Source organism: Bidens hawaiensis, unplaced genomic scaffold (genome assembly GCF_021521415.1).
Source record: "Bidens hawaiensis isolate Kalapana, Puna unplaced genomic scaffold, B.hawaiensis_p1.1 tig00012897_1, whole genome shotgun sequence".
Lineage (NCBI taxonomy): Eukaryota > Viridiplantae > Streptophyta > Magnoliopsida > Asterales > Asteraceae > Bidens > Bidens hawaiensis.
Genome location: NW_027492076.1, coordinates 73,151 through 91,524, shown reverse-complemented (window position 1 = coordinate 91,524; position 18,374 = coordinate 73,151). Strand labels below are relative to the sequence as shown.

At 36.3% G+C, this 18,374-nt stretch overlaps 1 protein-coding gene and 1 pseudogene across 2 annotated transcripts; one reads left to right on the top strand and one right to left on the bottom strand.

Annotated features, from left to right (window-relative positions):
• On the top strand, positions 1-9,975 carry LOC143542541 (DNA-directed RNA polymerase II subunit RPB1-like; annotated as a pseudogene). The gene is made up of 13 exons (XR_013136915.1): positions 1-191; positions 1,212-1,475; positions 2,409-2,708; positions 2,796-2,954; positions 3,113-3,274; positions 3,358-3,578; positions 3,671-4,233; positions 4,452-4,738; positions 4,820-5,078; positions 5,921-8,979; positions 9,111-9,182; positions 9,429-9,482; positions 9,766-9,975. The product of XR_013136915.1 is annotated as a DNA-directed RNA polymerase II subunit RPB1-like (transcript).
• Positions 9,976-11,343: 1,368 nt separating this feature from the next.
• LOC143542507 (transmembrane emp24 domain-containing protein p24delta3-like) lies at positions 11,344-16,392 on the bottom strand. Its single transcript, XM_077035078.1, has 4 exons — positions 16,174-16,392; positions 13,211-13,423; positions 12,269-12,345; positions 11,344-11,610 (listed from the first exon to the last, which is right to left on the bottom strand). The coding sequence occupies exons 1-4, from the start codon at positions 16,390-16,392 to the stop codon at positions 11,466-11,468; spliced, it is 654 nt and encodes a 217-aa protein (XP_076891193.1). The 3' UTR covers positions 11,344-11,465.
• Between the last annotated feature and the right edge of the window lie 1,982 nt (positions 16,393-18,374).

The window sequence follows — 18,374 nt, the reverse complement described above, 5'->3', positions numbered from 1 at the left end:
AATCCGAATTCCTAATTCAATTCACAATTTCGTTTGTTCGATTTTCAGTATTTCAAAGCCCTAATTTGTTCGTTTGAGCGTTTCGTTGACGATCTGTGCGTACAGTGATGGATATACGGTTTCCGTACTCGCCTGCGGAAGTGGCGAAAGTCCGTGTGGTGCAGTTCGGCATACTCAGTCCCGATGAAATTGTAATAATTAACCGTTTTTCGTTATTTCAGTTGCTCTGTTTTTGGTGTGTTGTTTGTAGACGGTGAACTAGATGCTGTTTGTTCGGTTTGACATGATTTTGGAGGTTGTGAGGAGTTTTTATTGTTGGAGATAGCTATTGGCGTCATGTATCTGTTGTAAATTGCTTTTGACTTCTTTGAATTATTGGAATCAATAGGCTATTGACTTTAACTGAGAGTTTAAATGAGTAAATGACACTTTCTGTGTTTGTTGATGTGTAAGAGATGGTTTTGGATACTGAATTTTGTGCGACGAGAACAGTGAACAGTTTTTATTTTGAAGTTGAAATGTGTTGTATATTGCTTTTGAATTCTTTGTATTAATAAAATTAACACGTTCATGACTTGAAGCGAGAGTTTAAATGAGTAAATGAAGCTTTCTGTGTTCGTTTGTGTGTTAGAGATGGTTTTGGATACTGAATTTTATGCGAGGAGAACAGTTTTTATTTTGGAGTTGAAATGGATACTCTATATTCGGTTTAACATGATTTTGTTAGAACCTTTTTGAGTTTTCGTTGGTTTCTAGTTGGAGATAACCAGCGGTGTCTTGTGTGTGTTGTTCGGGAGGTGTATATTGCTTTTGACTTATTTGTATCACTAGAAGAGTAGAATCGATACAGTCTTTACTTGAACTGAGGGTTTGAATGAGTAACTGATGAGTAAATGAAACTTTCTGCATTTGTTTATGTGAAAGAGATGGTTTTGGATACTGAATTTTGTGCTAGTAGAACAGTTTTCATTCCGGACTTGAAGCAGATACAAGATGTTCGGTTTAACATGATTTTGTTAGAACGTTTTGAGTTTGTGACAAGTTTTCATTGGTTTCTAGTTGGAGATCACCTATATATATTGTCCTGTAGTGAATATGGCTTTTGACTTTTTATGTATCTTTAGAATGTGTAAACTGAAACTTTCTGCACTTGTTTATGTGAAAGAGATTGCTTTTTTGATACTGAATTTTGTGTTGTTTTCTTGTTGCAGAGGCAAATGTCTGTTGTGCATATAGAGCATGGTGAAACGACTGAGCGGGGGAAACCAAAGGTAGCAGGACTTAGTGACCCGAGACTTGGGACTATAGATAGGAAGATGAAATGTGAGACATGCACGGCTAATATGGCTGAGTGCTCGGGTCATTTTGGGCATCTTGAGCTTGCCAAGCCTATGTTTCATATTGGATTTATGAAGACTGTGCTCAGTATAATGCGATGTGTATGCTTCAATTGTTCAAAGATCCTTGCAGATGAGGTACCTTATACTGAAGTGATTTGGGTTTGTTGTGTTTATGTGTGCGATTACAAAGATTGATGAAAGCTTCGTCAGCATGTTGTACATTATTCTGAAGTTCGATACATAACTTGAACTGAAACATGAGTCCTGTTACAATGTTAATACACCGCACTTGCTATGTAAATAAGACTAGCTGCTAAGGTCTGTTATGTTATCTAGTTTTTACCTTGCATCATTTTGCTTGTACCTATTTCCTGTGAGTTAGATATAACCCTGAGGATTGAACGTTAGTCTAAGTGAACCAATTTTTAGTTTGTAGAGGGTGAAAATAATGTTGGAACTTAACTTTTCTGTAGGCATGCCACATACATTGCGACAACACCAACAAAAATGCTTTATATTACATAAATGAATGATGTATAAGTAGATGTATTTTGAGTTACTTGCTGGATTGCAGTTATGACGAATGCCAAAAGGCATGCAATTAAATGGTGCCTGTGTACGTTACCTGTCCTGTTCATTAATTTCAAGTGTAATGGAATTTGACTTTTCTTCCTAACAATAAATATACAATATCTTTGGTTTATACCTCTCCGTATAAGACGGTGAGGGAAAAGATTTTCAAACCCAAGAATGAAGAATCATTTTGCATGACTATTTGTCCCATCATATATATTTCTTGAAAAGTTGCTGAGAAAAATGATGCATAGTAACATATATGGTATTCTTGAGATTCTGTGTTGATCTCTGGATTTTCTGAAATTTGTTAACTCTTATGGATTCACAAAAAGCTTATAACCTCTTAAGGTGGGTTAATTTGTTGTTTTGTTGAATATATGCATTATTCAATCTCGTCTAACTTCTAACTTGTTGATCCTCTCCACATGTGCATCCTTTTGTTGGATGCAAGAAATTTACTTACATGTCCCGCCATTGTTTCTGCTTCTACAGGAAGATCATAAATTCAAGCAAGCTCAAAAAATAAGAAACCCAAAAATTAGGCTTAAGAAGATATTAGACGCATGCAAGAGCAAAACTAAATGTGAAGGTGGTGATGAGATTGATTCTCAAAACCAGGACATCGATGAGCCGGTTAAGAAGAGTCGAGGGGGTTGTGGGGCCCAGCAGCCCAAGATTACTATTGAAGGTATGAAAATGATTGCAGAATACAAGCTTCAGAAAAAGAAAAGCGATGACTCTGAACAGCTACCTGAGCCGGCTGAAAGAAAACAGCAGCTTTCTGCAGAAAGAGTATCATTCTGGAACTTGTCTCATTTTTTGCATGTTCACCTGCTGTGTTTCTTTCTTTTTAAGGCTTATGGGCACACCTTTTTCCAGGTTCTAAGTGTATTAAAGCGAATAAGTGATGAGGACTGCATACTTCTGGGCTTGAACCCTAAATATGCTCGTCCAGATTGGATGATATTGCAGGTCCTTCCAATACCACCACCTCCAGTTAGACCATCTGTGATGATGGACACTTCTGCTCGGAGTGAGGCAAGTTTCTTGATTATATAATCTGACCCCCACCCACCCCACCCCCTCTCACACAACACACACACACAAGTGCCCTGATTGATATCCGTATAATATCTTTAACATCTTCTAATGCTTAATTCTCATTTTTATCTGTCTTTTACTCGTTTTTGAAACAGGACGACTTAACTCATCAACTGGCTATGATAATCAGACACAACGAGAACCTGAGGAGGCAAGAGAGGAATGGAGCTCCTGCTCACATTATCTCTGAATTTGCCCAGTTACTGCAGTTTCATGTTGCTACATATTTTGACAATGAGCTTCCTGGTCAGCCAAGGGTATGCATATGCCTCTTCATATCAAACTATAGAATCGCAGTGTTCTTACATTCCCACGACTTAATATTTTGGTTATTCCACAGGCTACACAGCGGTCAGGTCGTCCTATCAAATCAATATGCAGTAGGCTTAAAGCAAAGGAAGGTCGGATCAGAGGTAACCTGATGGGGAAGCGTGTTGATTTTTCAGCACGTACAGTTATTACTCCAGATCCAACGATAAACATTGATCAACTGGGAGTACCATGGAGTATTGCTCTTAATCTTACTTATCCTGAGACAGTCACTCCTTATAACATAGAAAGGTCCGCAAACATTTGGGAATACTTTTCTTCTGATTCTTTGCTTCGTCTATTCGATTTATGGTTTTTAATTTTTGTTTTTCATTTTATGTTAGGTTAAAGGAGCTTGTTGAGTATGGTCCCCATCCCCCTCCTGGTAAAACTGGAGCTAAATACATTATCAGGGAAGACGGTCAAAGGCTTGATCTTCGTTACTTGAAGAAAAGCAGTGATCATCATTTGGAGTTTGGATACAAGGCATGCTTATTGTCTCGTCAAATTTATTTGTGTTCCATTGAAAATTAATGTTGTCAAGTGGTCATCTTTAACAATCTTGTCACAGGTGGAACGCCATTTGAACGATGGAGATTTTGTTCTTTTCAATCGACAACCGAGTCTGCATAAGATGTCTATAATGGGGCATAGGATTAAGATTATGCCATATTCCACCTTCCGGTTGAATTTGTCGGTCACTTCACCATATAATGCTGATTTTGACGGAGATGAAATGAACATGCACGTCCCTCAGTCATTTGAAACAAGAGCAGAGGTGCTTGAGTTGATGATGGTACCTAAATGCATTGTCTCACCTCAAGCAAATCGGCCTGTTATGGGTATTGTGCAAGATACCCTACTAGGTTGCAGGAAAATCACCAAGAGAGATACCTTTATTGAGAAGGTGATTATTACAATCTCGTTATGCCCTTTTTTGGGGTGCACACTAAAGGGGTGTTTGGTCTTAGGGTATGGGTTTGATAGTGTTTGGTAGGCCTGCAAACTAACTGGCCGAACACAAACGCTCGTATTTGTTTAATCAAACAAACGATTGAACACAACCTAATTGTGCTTGTCCTTTTCATGGTATATTCTGTTGTTTAATTCTCTCTACATATGCAGGATGTTTTTATGAACATTTTGATGTGGTGGGAGGATTTTGATGGAAAAGTACCAACACCTACTATTTTGAAACCTAGACCCTTATGGACAGGGAAACAGGTGTTTAATCTGATTATTCCAAAACAGATAAATCTCATTAGAACAGCAGCTTGGCATTCAGAAACTGAAACTGGCCACATGACACCTGGTGATACTCAAGTTAGAATAGAGAAGGGGGAGGTTATTACTGGTACTCTTTGTAAAAAAACCCTCGGAGCATCTACAGGAAGTCTTATACATGTAATCTGGTGTGTTTTCTGGAATGTAACTATCATATTTTCTATGATAACTAGTTTGCATGCATGTAATGCGTGATTATAATATTGCAGGGAGGAAGTTGGTCCAGATGCTGCTCGTAAGTTTCTTGGGCATACGCAATGGCTTGTTAACTACTGGCTTTTGCAACAAGGGTTCAGTATCGGTATTGGAGACACAATTGCTGATGCATCCACCATGGAAACAATCAATGAAACTATTTCTAAAGCTAAGAATGAGGTGAAAGAACTTATTAGGGCTGCTCATGATAAACAGTTGGAAGCAGAGCCTGGTCGGACGATGATGGAGTCATTCGAAAACAGAGTCAATCAGGTACCTGATTATTCTCCCTTACTTTTCAATTGCACAATAATTTCATTCTCATTATTCAAATTCAATATTTGTAATTACCATTATCTATATGTATAATGTGTATTATACTCTTATATTAATGCTATGCTTGTAGGTTTTATTTAGTAGCTACGAACTTCAATATATGTTGTATATTTAGTGTTTAAGAGGCACAAGATGGACCTTTTTATAATTCTAGTACATGTTATTTAATTTGTTAGTTTTAAATCAGTTATTTGTCTTTTGTTTTGGATTTGCACATATTGCGTTGTTTACTAGACTACTTTTCATATTAATGCTATGCTTGTAGGTTTTATTTAGTAGCTACGAACTTCCATATATGCTGCATATTTAGTGTTTAGGCACAAGATTGTCTTTTTTATAATTTTAGTACATGTTATTTAATTTGCTAGTTTTAAATCAGTTATTTGTCTTTGTTTTGGATTTGCACATATTGCATTGTTTACTAGACTACTTCTCATTTGCACAATCAATTCATTTTTGTTATTTAATATTTATAACTAGAATTATCCATGTATATGATCTGTATTATATTAATGTTATACATGTAAGCAACTCCAAGCTGTCAATATTATATATTTAATTTTTGGTTAGCAGAAAAATTTCCTTGTCATAGTTTTAGCATGTGCTAATGTGCCAGTTTTAACAGTTATCGGTTTTTCATTTTGGATTGCAGATACAAGCTTTGTTTTTAGACTACTTTTTACATTTAATTGAACCATATTGACATTTAAGCTTTCACAAGATGGAAACTATGATCTAGAATTGAAATCTTAAGTCTGTTCTCATGATTTTGCTTGCAGGTGCTTAACAAGGCTCGTGATGACGCAGGAAGCAGTGCCCAAAAAAGTTTATCAGAAAGCAACAATCTCAAGGCAATGGTCACAGCAGGTTCGAAAGGAAGTTTCATCAACATATCACAAATGACTGCTTGTGTGGGACAACAGAACGTGGAGGGTAAGCGAATCCCATATGGTTTCGTTGACCGAACTCTTCCTCATTTCACAAAAAATGATAACGGACCCGAAAGTCGTGGGTTTGTGGAAAACTCTTATCTTCGAGGGTTAACACCACAGGAGTTCTTTTTTCATGCCATGGGTGGTAGAGAAGGGTTGATTGATACTGCAGTGAAAACATCTGAGACTGGTTATATTCAGAGGCGTTTAGTAAAAGCTATGGAAGATATCATGGTGAAGTATGATGGTACAGTTAGAAACTCTTTAGGAGATGTTATCCAGTTTCTGTATGGTGAAGATGGTATGGATGCGGTTTGGATTGAGAGTCAGAAACTCGATTCGTTAAAAATTAAGAAAAAGGAGTTCGATCGACTTTACAAATATGAGATTGATGACCAGAACTGGAATCCTAGTTACATGTTGCCAGAACACGTTGAAGATCTGAAAACGATCCGGGAGTTCAGAAACGTGTTTGACGCTGAGGTGCAAAAACTCGAAGCTGATCGAATCCAGCTTGGGACCGAGATTGCAACTACCGGTGATAACTCGTGGCCAATGCCTGTGAATCTCAAACGTCTAATTTGGAACGCGCAAAAGACGTTTAAGGTGGATTTGAGGCGGCCTTCGGATATGCACCCCATGGAAATTGTGGAGGCAGTTGATAAGCTTCAAGAGAGGCTGCGGGTTGTTCCGGGTGATGATTTGTTGAGCATTGAAGCTCAAAAGAATGCAACTCTGTTTTTCAACATTCTTCTTCGAAGCACGTTTGCTAGTAAACGGGTGCTAAGCGAGTATAGGCTTACTCGTGAGGCGTTTGAGTGGGTTATTGGTGAGATTGAATCAAGGTTTCTACAGTCTCTTGTTGCACCTGGAGAAATGATTGGGTGTGTTGCTGCACAGTCGATTGGTGAGCCCGCGACACAGATGACTTTAAACACTTTTCATTATGCTGGTGTGAGTGCCAAGAATGTGACCCTCGGTGTTCCCCGTTTGAGAGAGATCATTAACGTTGCTAAAAAGATTAAAACCCCTTCGTTATCGGTTTATTTGAAGCCCGAAGTCAGCAAGACAAAGGATAGGGCTAAAAATGTCCAGTGTGCTCTCGAGTACACGACCCTGAGGAGTGTGACTCAAGCTACCGAAGTATGGTATGACCCAGACCCCATGAGTACAATTATAGAAGAAGATGTTGATTTTGTGAAATCGTACTATGAAATGCCTGATGAAGAAATTGACCCCGATAAGATATCGCCTTGGCTGCTTCGTATTGAGTTGAATCGGGAAATGATGGTTGATAAGAAGTTGAGCATGGCAGATATTGCTGAGAAGATTAACCTCGAGTTTGATGATGATTTAACGTGCATATTCAATGATGACAATGCTGAGAAGCTGATATTGCGTATACGCATCATGAATGACGAGGCTCCCAAAGGCGAGTTGCAAGACGAATCTGCTGAAGATGATGTGTTTCTCAAGAAAATCGAAAGTAATATGCTGACCGAAATGGCGTTACGCGGGATTCCCGACATCAACAAGGTGTTCATTAAATCGGGTAAAGTTAACAAGTTTGATGAGAATGAAGGATTCAAGCCGGAAGTTGAATGGATGCTTGATACAGAAGGTGTTAATCTGTTGGCTGTTATGTGTCATGAAGATGTTGACGCATTGAGGTCAACTAGTAATCATTTGATTGAAGTGATTGAAGTTCTTGGAATAGAAGCTGTGAGGCGGTCTTTACTGGATGAGCTTCGGGTCGTGATTTCATTCGATGGGTCATATGTTAATTACAGGCATTTGGCTATATTATGTGATACTATGACGTATCGTGGTCACCTTATGGCTATAACACGTCACGGGATTAACAGGAACGATACCGGGCCAATGATGAGATGCTCGTTTGAAGAAACCGTTGACATTCTTCTCGATGCTGCTGTGTATGCAGAAACTGATTACCTTCGTGGAGTTACTGAGAATATTATGTTGGGTCAGCTTGCTCCTATAGGGACGGGAGATTGTGCTTTGTTGTTAAACGAGCAGATGCTACAACAAGCTATTGATGTTCAGCTTCCTAGCTATATGGATGGGCTTGACATTGGGATGACACCTGGACGGTCCCCTATTACTCCTTATCATGATGGAATGATGTCGCCTACCAACTATTTACTTAGCCCAAATTTAAGATTGTCACCGTTTAATGATGCACAGTTTTCACCTTATGTTGGTGGGATGGGATTCTCTCCGGCTTCATCACCTGGCTATAGCCCTTCTTCTCCAGGTTACAGTCCAAGTTCTCCTGGCTATAGCCCGACCTCACCTGGTTACAGCCCGACCTCACCTGGCTACAGCCCGACTTCACCTGGTTATAGCCCGACTTCACCAACTTACAGTCCAAGTTCACCTGGCTATAGTCCAACTAGCCCTACCTACTCACCGACTTCACCTAGCTACTCTCCTACTTCACCCAGTTACTCTCCAACATCACCTAGTTACAGCCCCACGTCTCCCAGTTACTCACCCACATCACCTAGCTACAGCCCCACGTCTCCAGCCTACAGTCCCACTTCACCAGCATACAGCCCCACATCCCCGGCCTACAGCCCTACCTCACCATCCTACAGCCCCACTTCACCTTCTTACAGCCCTACATCCCCGTCATACAGCCCGACTTCTCCGTCCTATAGCCCTACTTCACCATCCTACAGCCCCACCTCACCTGCTTACAGTCCTACTTCTCCTGGTTACAGCCCTACCTCACCAAGTTACAGTCCAACTTCACCTAGCTACAGTCCAACGTCTCCGAGTTACAATCCATCATCTGCCAAATACAGCCCGTCTCTGGCTTATTCTCCTAGCAGTCCTAGACTGTCTCCTTCGAGCCCGTATAGCCCGACCTCACCTAGCTACAGGTACCAATGCTAATCTCTCTGTTTTGAAGCTTAATGTGTTTTTATAGGGTCTATGAGTTGCTTAAATTTTAAATAATTATTAATAGATTTTTCCTACTTAACTCCAATTTTAAATGTTGAGTTTTTTGCAGCCCGACTTCGCCGTCATATTCTCCAACATCTCCATCTTACTCGCCTTCAAGCCCAACCTACAGTCCCAGCAGGTATGTTTATTATATTGAATATCATTTGCAAGCACTGCTAACTCTTAATTGTCCGGCAGCCTAAAAAGAAACCAGTATATTTAATGTACAACCCGTTACTCAAATGTTTAGATTATTATCAAGTAGTATCACATTTGTGAATTGTATTTTGACACTAGTTATTCATTAAAAAATATGGATTGAAGTGTTTTGGGAGTTTTCAGATCTATTTAGTGTCATGGGCTTGATATTTGTGTCTTTCTGCAGTCCTTACAACCCTGGCGTGGGCCCTGACTACAGCCCAAGCTCACCACAATACAGGTGACTTCTTCATCTCATCTTTTGGTTTTCATTTATAGTTCATGGCGTTATAATACCAGATTACTTTTTAATCCTTGGAGGGCTTGTTTGAGCTCAGCTCAATTTGAGCGTAACGAGTTGTTTTTGAGTAGCTCACAAGTGGCTTGGCTTGGCTCGTTTACACCTTTAATTTAGAATGGTCTACAAATATTTTTGTACTAATAAATTATGGACTTGGGGCAAAATTGGCATTTTATAGTCGAATTTTTCGTACCATTAATTGTTGTTTCTGGGTTTATTTCAGTCCAAGTGCTGGATACTCACCAAGTGCACCCGGGTATTCACCATCGTCGACCAGTCATGACGGGTCGAGATCTTAAGTGGAAGTCGCATCAATTCAAATCCATTCAGTTTTTTAGTCGATGGTGTATGATACTATGACTTTTGACTTGTTTGGTATTAAAGTAAGACCAGACTATTGTGTATGAACAAAGTCAAGTTATATCATATTTGTTGGGACTTTGTTAAGACCTGAATCATGTCATATTTGTTTGTAAATATAGCTTAAAAGACAATTTGTTATTACATTTTAACATGTTTTTCTTAACAAAAGAATATTAATACTTGATTGTAAAATATATTTTAATTTTTGAACATTTATCTACCATGCCTTTTTTTCTTTATTTTGTATAAGTATTTTCATGTTTAAATGGTATAATATACCTTTCATTGGTTATTTTAGATACTCTTGCAAACTATTTAGTTTGTAGATGTATATTTTGTGTATTAATAACAATTTAAAAAAGAAAGATTATGCAACAGCTGATTAGCAGTATGAAAGTCTTAATGAGGAATAAAGTGATTGTGTACCTATGTTTATTAGGTGTTGTTAAATAGTTAAAAACTTTAATCTTATATTTACTATTTGCAAACTTAAGGTTTTACGAAGTTAATAAATAACTTTATTAAACTTTAGTGACAATCTTGATAGTTCAATATTCGTTAAAAGTACAAAATGATATATTATGGACTAAGAATAAGAAAGAAATGCATACAACAGAAAATGATGATACTTTAGAGAAGTCTAGACAGTAAAAGCATGTTTCAAAAGGGTGTATTCTTTGGCAAAAGCTTGAATACTGTTGTTGAAAAGAATAACAGGCTATTTGTTTGGTATTTGATGGGACCATTCAGATGTATGCATCTGATTTGGGCAAATATAAGGATCATTCAGAGCATTTGGATCGTTTAAAAAATGCACCTGAATGAATTTTTGAACCTCTGATTCGGTAAGCGGTAAACTGAAGCTTAATGAAAATAAGGATTAGAATAACCCTTGACCTAATAAACGTTCATTCTCCTACCCTCAACTTAATAGCACCTCCCTAAGAAAATGTATGAATAATGGAGCAATAATAAGACTTGTTTCTGTAGTTAGAAAAAATATGAATAATTTTATTTAAACAATATTGAATTCTGGTTGTTATTTCACAATTTTGTTTCTTTTATTTAAAACATTCTTACGTCATATACGAGAAAACTTTAATTTTAATAATCTAAATGTTGGCTCATTGGCTGATAATAACAATAACGCATACAAAATTTTGATCAATGATGATTTTAACTCACTTTGGCAAAAACATCATAGATGTTATACTTAATTTCGTTTGTCCTTATCTCCATTATGTTATACTTAAGTTTGGATACGTGTCTTCCTTCTATCATTTATACTTTCAGAATTTTACACAAATAAAACATAACCCGAATCAGTCCATTCATAAGCAAATGACTCACCTTTGTTCACACACCATTTCAGAACAATGGGTAGGTTAGATGCAGCCCCAAACATGCATGCAGAACATGAAGTAAAAAAAAAAGGCACAAATGAAAATGGAACTTGAATTTTATCTTGTTTACTTGAGAATTAACACAACTAATACAACAACAATTATATCAATTTCAACATCTCAAAATCTCTTCTCTCAAACTAGTCATATAAGTTCTTTAGATAAGTTTCTTCTTGTGGAAGAATCGTTGCAAGTACCATACCTGCAAAACCGAAGCTCCAATGCACACGCCAAGAGACATGATGCTAAACCAAGCCACTCTTGCATTCGTCTTTTCACTCACTTCCCTCATCTCTGCCTCCCTGTGTCACAAACATAACTTTATCTTATTTGGGTTTATAATAATATTGCTTGATCGTTTTCTTTGAATCTGATAATCCATGCATTTAAACCTAAATCATTTTAACTTTTTGAACAATGGTTCATATTTTTAAAATCTTATACTTCTTAAATACAAATATGTATGTACACAAAAAAATCGTTTAACTAAATATTTCATATGTTTTTTTTAATCGTCTGCCTAAGCATGTGTAGGTTCTGTATATAAACAAAATTTGTTCAAAGTTTATTTTTTGAATTTCAGGGGAGATGGATAAGCATCGCATTTCAACGAACTTTTATACTAGAAATTTTTAAAATTGTAAAAAAGAATAATTCATTTTCTTCTGCCTGTTTTCGAACGGTGTGTGTGTGTGTTAACAAAATACAAAGCCTTAAATAAACAAAATATGGAGTCTGAAGCAGTAAATGAATCAGCAAATGAAAGATAAATTAAAATTTTCACATCCGGTCTGACAATAGAGTCCAGTAACCGGCCGATGAAAATGGATTCGGTTCAAATAAATTCAACCGGACCGGTTATATATCTCTTACCAACTGGTCCGGTTATGAAAACATTGGATTAAATAGATGATTCTATAAAAAAGCAATATAATAATTCTAGAAAAAGGATGAAATTACCTGTTCTTCAAATAGATCAAATTTTCATGAATAGCTTCAACAGCACCTTCAAGTTTTGTCAATTCAAATTCGACACCCTAAACACAATTATCACTTTTGTCAATTCAAATTCGACACCCTAAACACAATTATCACGTGTAAATGAAGACGGCAAATTAATTAGAAGTGACAATTTCAACCCAAAAGCTATATGAAAGAACATCAATAAAAATTGCATTTTATTAAATATATAAAAAGATTAGCCGTAAAGAAAATGGGTCAAATAGTTTGAAATGTATTCAGATACAAACTACCAAATCGTTTTTATTGTTAAAAAGTATTTGGTAATCATATTAAATACATTAACTACTTACAAAAGTAGTTTTTATTGTTAAAAAGTATTTGGGTAATCATACAAAACTACCAAATTGTTTTTATTGTTAAAAAGTATTTGGGTGCGCAAAAGTGAAATTGCACTAATTTTGACGTTATTTTACTAATTTTGTGAAAATAGCGTTAAAAGCGGCGGAAGGTTAATCAGGCATCATGTGGTGGCGTTGATAGCCGGAAGACAAGGGTACATGCACCAATCGGCTGGGGTCCTGATGGTTGAGTGTTATGTGCCTTCTGCCCAAGGCTTGATGCAAAACCACTATCGAGCCGGGGGTCTCACTGGAAGTAGCCTCTCTATTCCTATGGAGTAGAGGTAAGGCTGTCTACATCTTACCCTCCTCAGACCCTACCATAGCTTTGCTATTGGTAGTACGATGATGATGATGAAGAACTACTTACAAAATTCAAAAAATGGAAACATAAAAAGTGTTGGCAGGTCAACCATGGACCCGCATCAAAAAATAACCCAATTGACCTGAACCCGTTAAGATCCATTACCCAACCCGCCCATTTTATTACCTCTTCAATGAACTAAAATTAATGCAGATTGCAGCAAATAAATATAATAACCTCTATTTTTTCTTTCTTTGCAACAGACTCCCAATCTTTCGCAGCAATACCAACTCGCCAGTCAAGACTAACAGTCAAACGATCACCAGCACGATGATTCCCGTCTACCCAAAAACATGCCAAGTAGTTGCCTGATTCCGTTGTTGTAAATGCAAATTGACCATGAGTTGCGTTCTCGTTATGATGAAGATTGTTTCCGTATGGCGAAGTTACCTTTAAAAATGTAACATCTATTATTATTATTATTATTATTCACAATTCTCATGATACAATATCAATCAGAAACTATAAATTTACAAATCTACAATAATAAACATCTAAAGATCCAAGAAGTGAAGTCAACTCCAGATTAAGGCTTTTGTAGCTTTCCATTGTCAAAATGTTTCCGATCTTATGTTATTTACATAGATGGAAGTTAATACCAAGAATTTCCACATAAAGAGTTTTTCTCAATATAGGCTATACTATAAAGTGATTTAACTAAGCACCTAAATAAAAGTTGATGTATTCTATAGCAAAAGTGAAAGTGCACTAATTCTGATGTTATTTTACTAATCTCGTGAAAATAACGTTAAAAGTGGCGGAAGGTTAATCAGGCATCACGTGGTGGCGTTGATAGTCGAAAGACAAGGGTAGATGCACCAATCGGCTGGGGTGTTGATGGTTGAGTGTTATGTGCCTTAAGTCCAAGGCTTGATGCAAAGCCACTGTCGAGCCGGGGGTCTCATTGGAAGCAGCCTCTCTGTTCCTATGGAGTAGAGGTAAGGCTGTCTACATCTTACCCTCCTCAGACCCTACCATAGCTTTGCTATTGGTGGGATGTACCGAGTACGATGATGATGATGATGATGATGATGATGATGTATTCTATAGCAAGTTAATGGACTATTTGATAATAGCATAGGAGCCACACTTGGATTTAAAATGTGTGTGGCGATTAGGGTCCTCGATACCAAGGGATGAGATGAAGATTCTAGCCTCGGTAGGTGAGGTTTATTCGAAAAATACTTATAAGTGAAATATGCATGAAAGGTAAAAATAATATAGTGATTCGCAAAACATGCAGAAAAAAAAGTAATACCATTATCAAAATATAACAGAAAATCTAACATAATTAGCACTTACAATTTATAATCATCCAATTAATATGAAAACTTATAACAAATCATAAAAGATGCGGCGATTTTAGCATCACTAATTATTTTATGTAATTGAAATATACACGAGATTTACACGATTCTCATGTGTAAATTCAGATAATCAGAGTGATATTAAAAGACCTCATTTAACACATGTCTTTAAATCTTTCCTCTTTACGTGCTATATTTAGATTTTACATATCAAATCTAGTACTCGCCAAATCTAAACCTGATCTCTTTAAGCAAATATTTCTTCTCGACACAAAGATCACAAGTGTTGGCGCGTATTGCTTACAGGGGCGGATCTAAGTATACAATTGCGGGTTCATGGGAACCCACTGAGTTTCGGATTTTATATAAAATGCCTATATAAAATATGACAGTGAACCCATATATAAATTGTGAGTGAATCCATAAACAAAGTGGTACTATGGTGTAGTGGTAAACTCCTTACCTTCTCGGTGAGATTACCTGTGTTCGATTCCCTTCAGCAGCATGTTTTGTTTTGTTTTTTTGTTCTTTTTTCTATAAACTGGTTAGTTAATTGCAGCCCTTTATATATTATGCTTTGAAGAACTTAGTCTGTGTATATGATTTTCTGAATGCAACTTAAATCTTCCATTTTTTAATTAATAATTGGTACCAGCTTAATAACAAAAATAAGCATTTTAACCTGTAAAAGTCTCCAACGAAATGCGCTACGTAGTTATCAATCTAAGAGATCTTATGTGTTTTTTTTTTAATTTCTATAAAGGATGTTTGTTTTTGGTTATTGTGTATTTTTGTTATGTGGTAATCCTTAACCGACCCATCCCGAATTGTCGAACCGATCCGAATCGTCGAGCCAACCCGAACAGTGAACCCATTGGAAAAAATTCCTAGATCCGCCACTGATTGCTTATGTTTCCAAAGGGAATGTTTGGATGTTGAATAACTTGTATGAGATAGTGCCTGGAATTATCTCTGGTTCTTAAAACCGTAATAATTAGTTTTCTTTGATACTAATATCACTTTGATTACCTAATCCCCTTAACAATTAAAGCAAAATCCAAACAATAGAAACTAATTATCACATAAATCTCTTAATAACGCACATCCAAACACCCCCTATTAGACGCACCATATCATCAGACTCAGCATCGTGTAGCATTCTAATCAAGATGCAAGTAGAGGCGTCCATTACTTGGTTTGAAACCGATTAAACCAAAAACCTAATCGAAAATACGGAAACAATTAAAACCTAACCGAATAAACTGAGAAGGATTAGTACCTGTCCGAATCCAATTAAAGCCTAGCTGAATAAATCAAATCCAATTAAAGCCTAGCCGAATAAATCAAATCCAATTAAAGCCTAACCGAATAAACCAACACCAGTTAAAACCTAACTGAATAAACCAAGACCGATTAAAACCTCACCCAACAAATCAAATTTAATTAAAACCTAACCAAATAAACCGAGACCGATAGAAAACCTAACCGAATCCAATTAAAATCTAACTGAATAAATCAAATTTAATTAAAACCTAGCCGAATAAAACTGACACAAACTAAAACCTAACCGCCGAAACCAATTAAAACCTAACCGAATAAACCGACACCGATTAAAGCCAAACCGAATAAACCTAAAACTAAACCTAAGAACACCTCTAGCTGTAATCAACATTTATCCCTTGCGATTCCTTAAATTCAACTTCTAATTCAATCAATTACTCATAATAAATCTAACTATCAACTCCAATTTGACCAATTAAAGTCAACGAGCTCAAGATCTAACTAACAAATTCGCATCGGAATCATCAAAACAGTCAGATCGAGGCTTGTTACCTTGACGGAAATAGTGGCAGCAGGATGCAGATGAGAGTCCTCCTGATGATTAATAACGGAGTAATCAGCAAGAACGACGACGTTGTTATGAATATCTTCGGATACACACTTGGTTCCTGATTCAGGTAGGTCTAACCAGATGCCTTGTGTTGTGGTGCACCATAATATCACAAGAAGAAGAACAACTGGTATGTGATGATTCCAGTTATTAGCTGCCATTGAAACAAAGAGGAGATCCGAGAGAGGTTGCCTCTTGTTCAAGATTGAATGAACTTGTATGTTGTTGTTGTTATTATTATTATTATTATTAGTTGAGTTGAGTTGAGTTGAGTTAGGTTGAGGACATTATGTAGACTTTGAGGTTGGCTAAATATGTTAACTATTTGTTACTCTTTTTCAATAGGGGAAGATAAAGTTGCCTTAAATTGGTAATTAACTGCTTTTAAACATTTCTTTACATTATGTAATAACCAATTCAGCTATACGGGGTAATCCAATGACAAAAGACTATTATACGTCCATACCAGCAAACAGTGCAGCACACAGGTTTTGTTGAGTTGAATTCCAGTCCAAATCTTCATTTTCTCTTTAATGAAAGTCGAGCTAAAACATCATTGGCTTATATAAATTGTTATTATATAAAAGAAAAGGTTTTAAAAAAGTTGAAATGATACTAAAATAATTTAGATATGGACGTATCTAACTGTTTCAACCATATAATTTTTTTTAAATAATTTTGGAGTGTGAGTTTTAAGTGGTGACAATATAAAAAAGCTTGTATAGAAATTATAGTAAGCTTAAAGCAATTGATATTATGGTATAATAACATGTAGGTGATGGTTAATGTTTGGGATTTTCAAAGTCTTAGGTTCAAAACATAACTTAAGAGGTTTTTCATTTTTCTAGAGTGATATGTTTTCTCTTTGATGGTGCCCATAAACCATGAGTGAGTCAGGTCTAGAGCGTCAAAATAAGTAGTGACGGTTGACATCCCATCTCAGAAAAACTCACTCAAATATTGGAGATATTTCCAAACGCTGTTAAAAAAGGTAAACTTACAATTCTACATGATTTTCGAGGCTTCTTCACTCTTTTTCTACTTTCTTGGGTTGTTACATGAAAGTATGCATCATTACGCATTCACAATGCTTTTGAATACATGAAAGTTTTATATATATAATAAAATCTAAAATCATTTGAAAAATTTTTAAAATACAGGCTACATAATAGATCATGAAAGCAAACTGTCGTTCATTACTAGCATACGTTATTGTATTGTATGATAGGTGAAGCTCGCAACAACGTTATCCACCATAAGCCTATGGTGCCAAATCATATTGCGCATCCATAGGTTCCCAAAATTTTCCTCAAATGATAACTACATGATTGTGATTGTGATTTGGACTCATTGTATTAAGTGACTTAATGAGTACCAAGTGAACCCTTATGCATATATGTAAATGGTACTATGACACTATCTACCCAACTACGTTCACATTCAAATTTAATGAACATGAAACTTTCATGATCAGAATGTGACAATTGAGTCCTCAACTTAATTACCATCAACAGTCTTAACTTAAGTTTGGTATGGAAGCTCACACATCGGTAAGAGTAAAAAGTTTTCAATTCAACATTTGTAGAAGCAAGTTTTATAAATATAAATCAGTGAAAGCTAATACACTCAATTTTAGATCATGAGAAACAATCCTCAAATGTAGGTTTTTCTTGGAAGCTTTGGTTAAACATAACACATAATGATTAGCACGTATCATGTATATTAGCATGCTAACACACAAATGGGCACCTCTCCTTCCCACGTATAGAAATTTACATAATAGACCACCTGCTCGCAAATGGAAGAATTGAACAACTCAAAACACACAAATCCTTATATACTCCATCAAGGTCGACCTTAATAGTGCAAGCCAGACAACTGATCAATGCCCGCAAATTTTGGGGGCCAATTTTTTTTATAGATTATATATATATATATAGGATGGATTAGGTTCATTTTAGAAGTATTTCTTATAGCGAGAAGTGCGATAAATGAATCCAACCAATAAGAATTTATCTTTAGTTTGATAATTTTTTTAATGATATTGATAGAATAGTAAAATGTGTGTTTGCTGTATATAGTAAGTAGTCTTTGGGGAAGTTACAAATGTTTTCAATATAAGTATTAAAACAAGTAAAAGAAT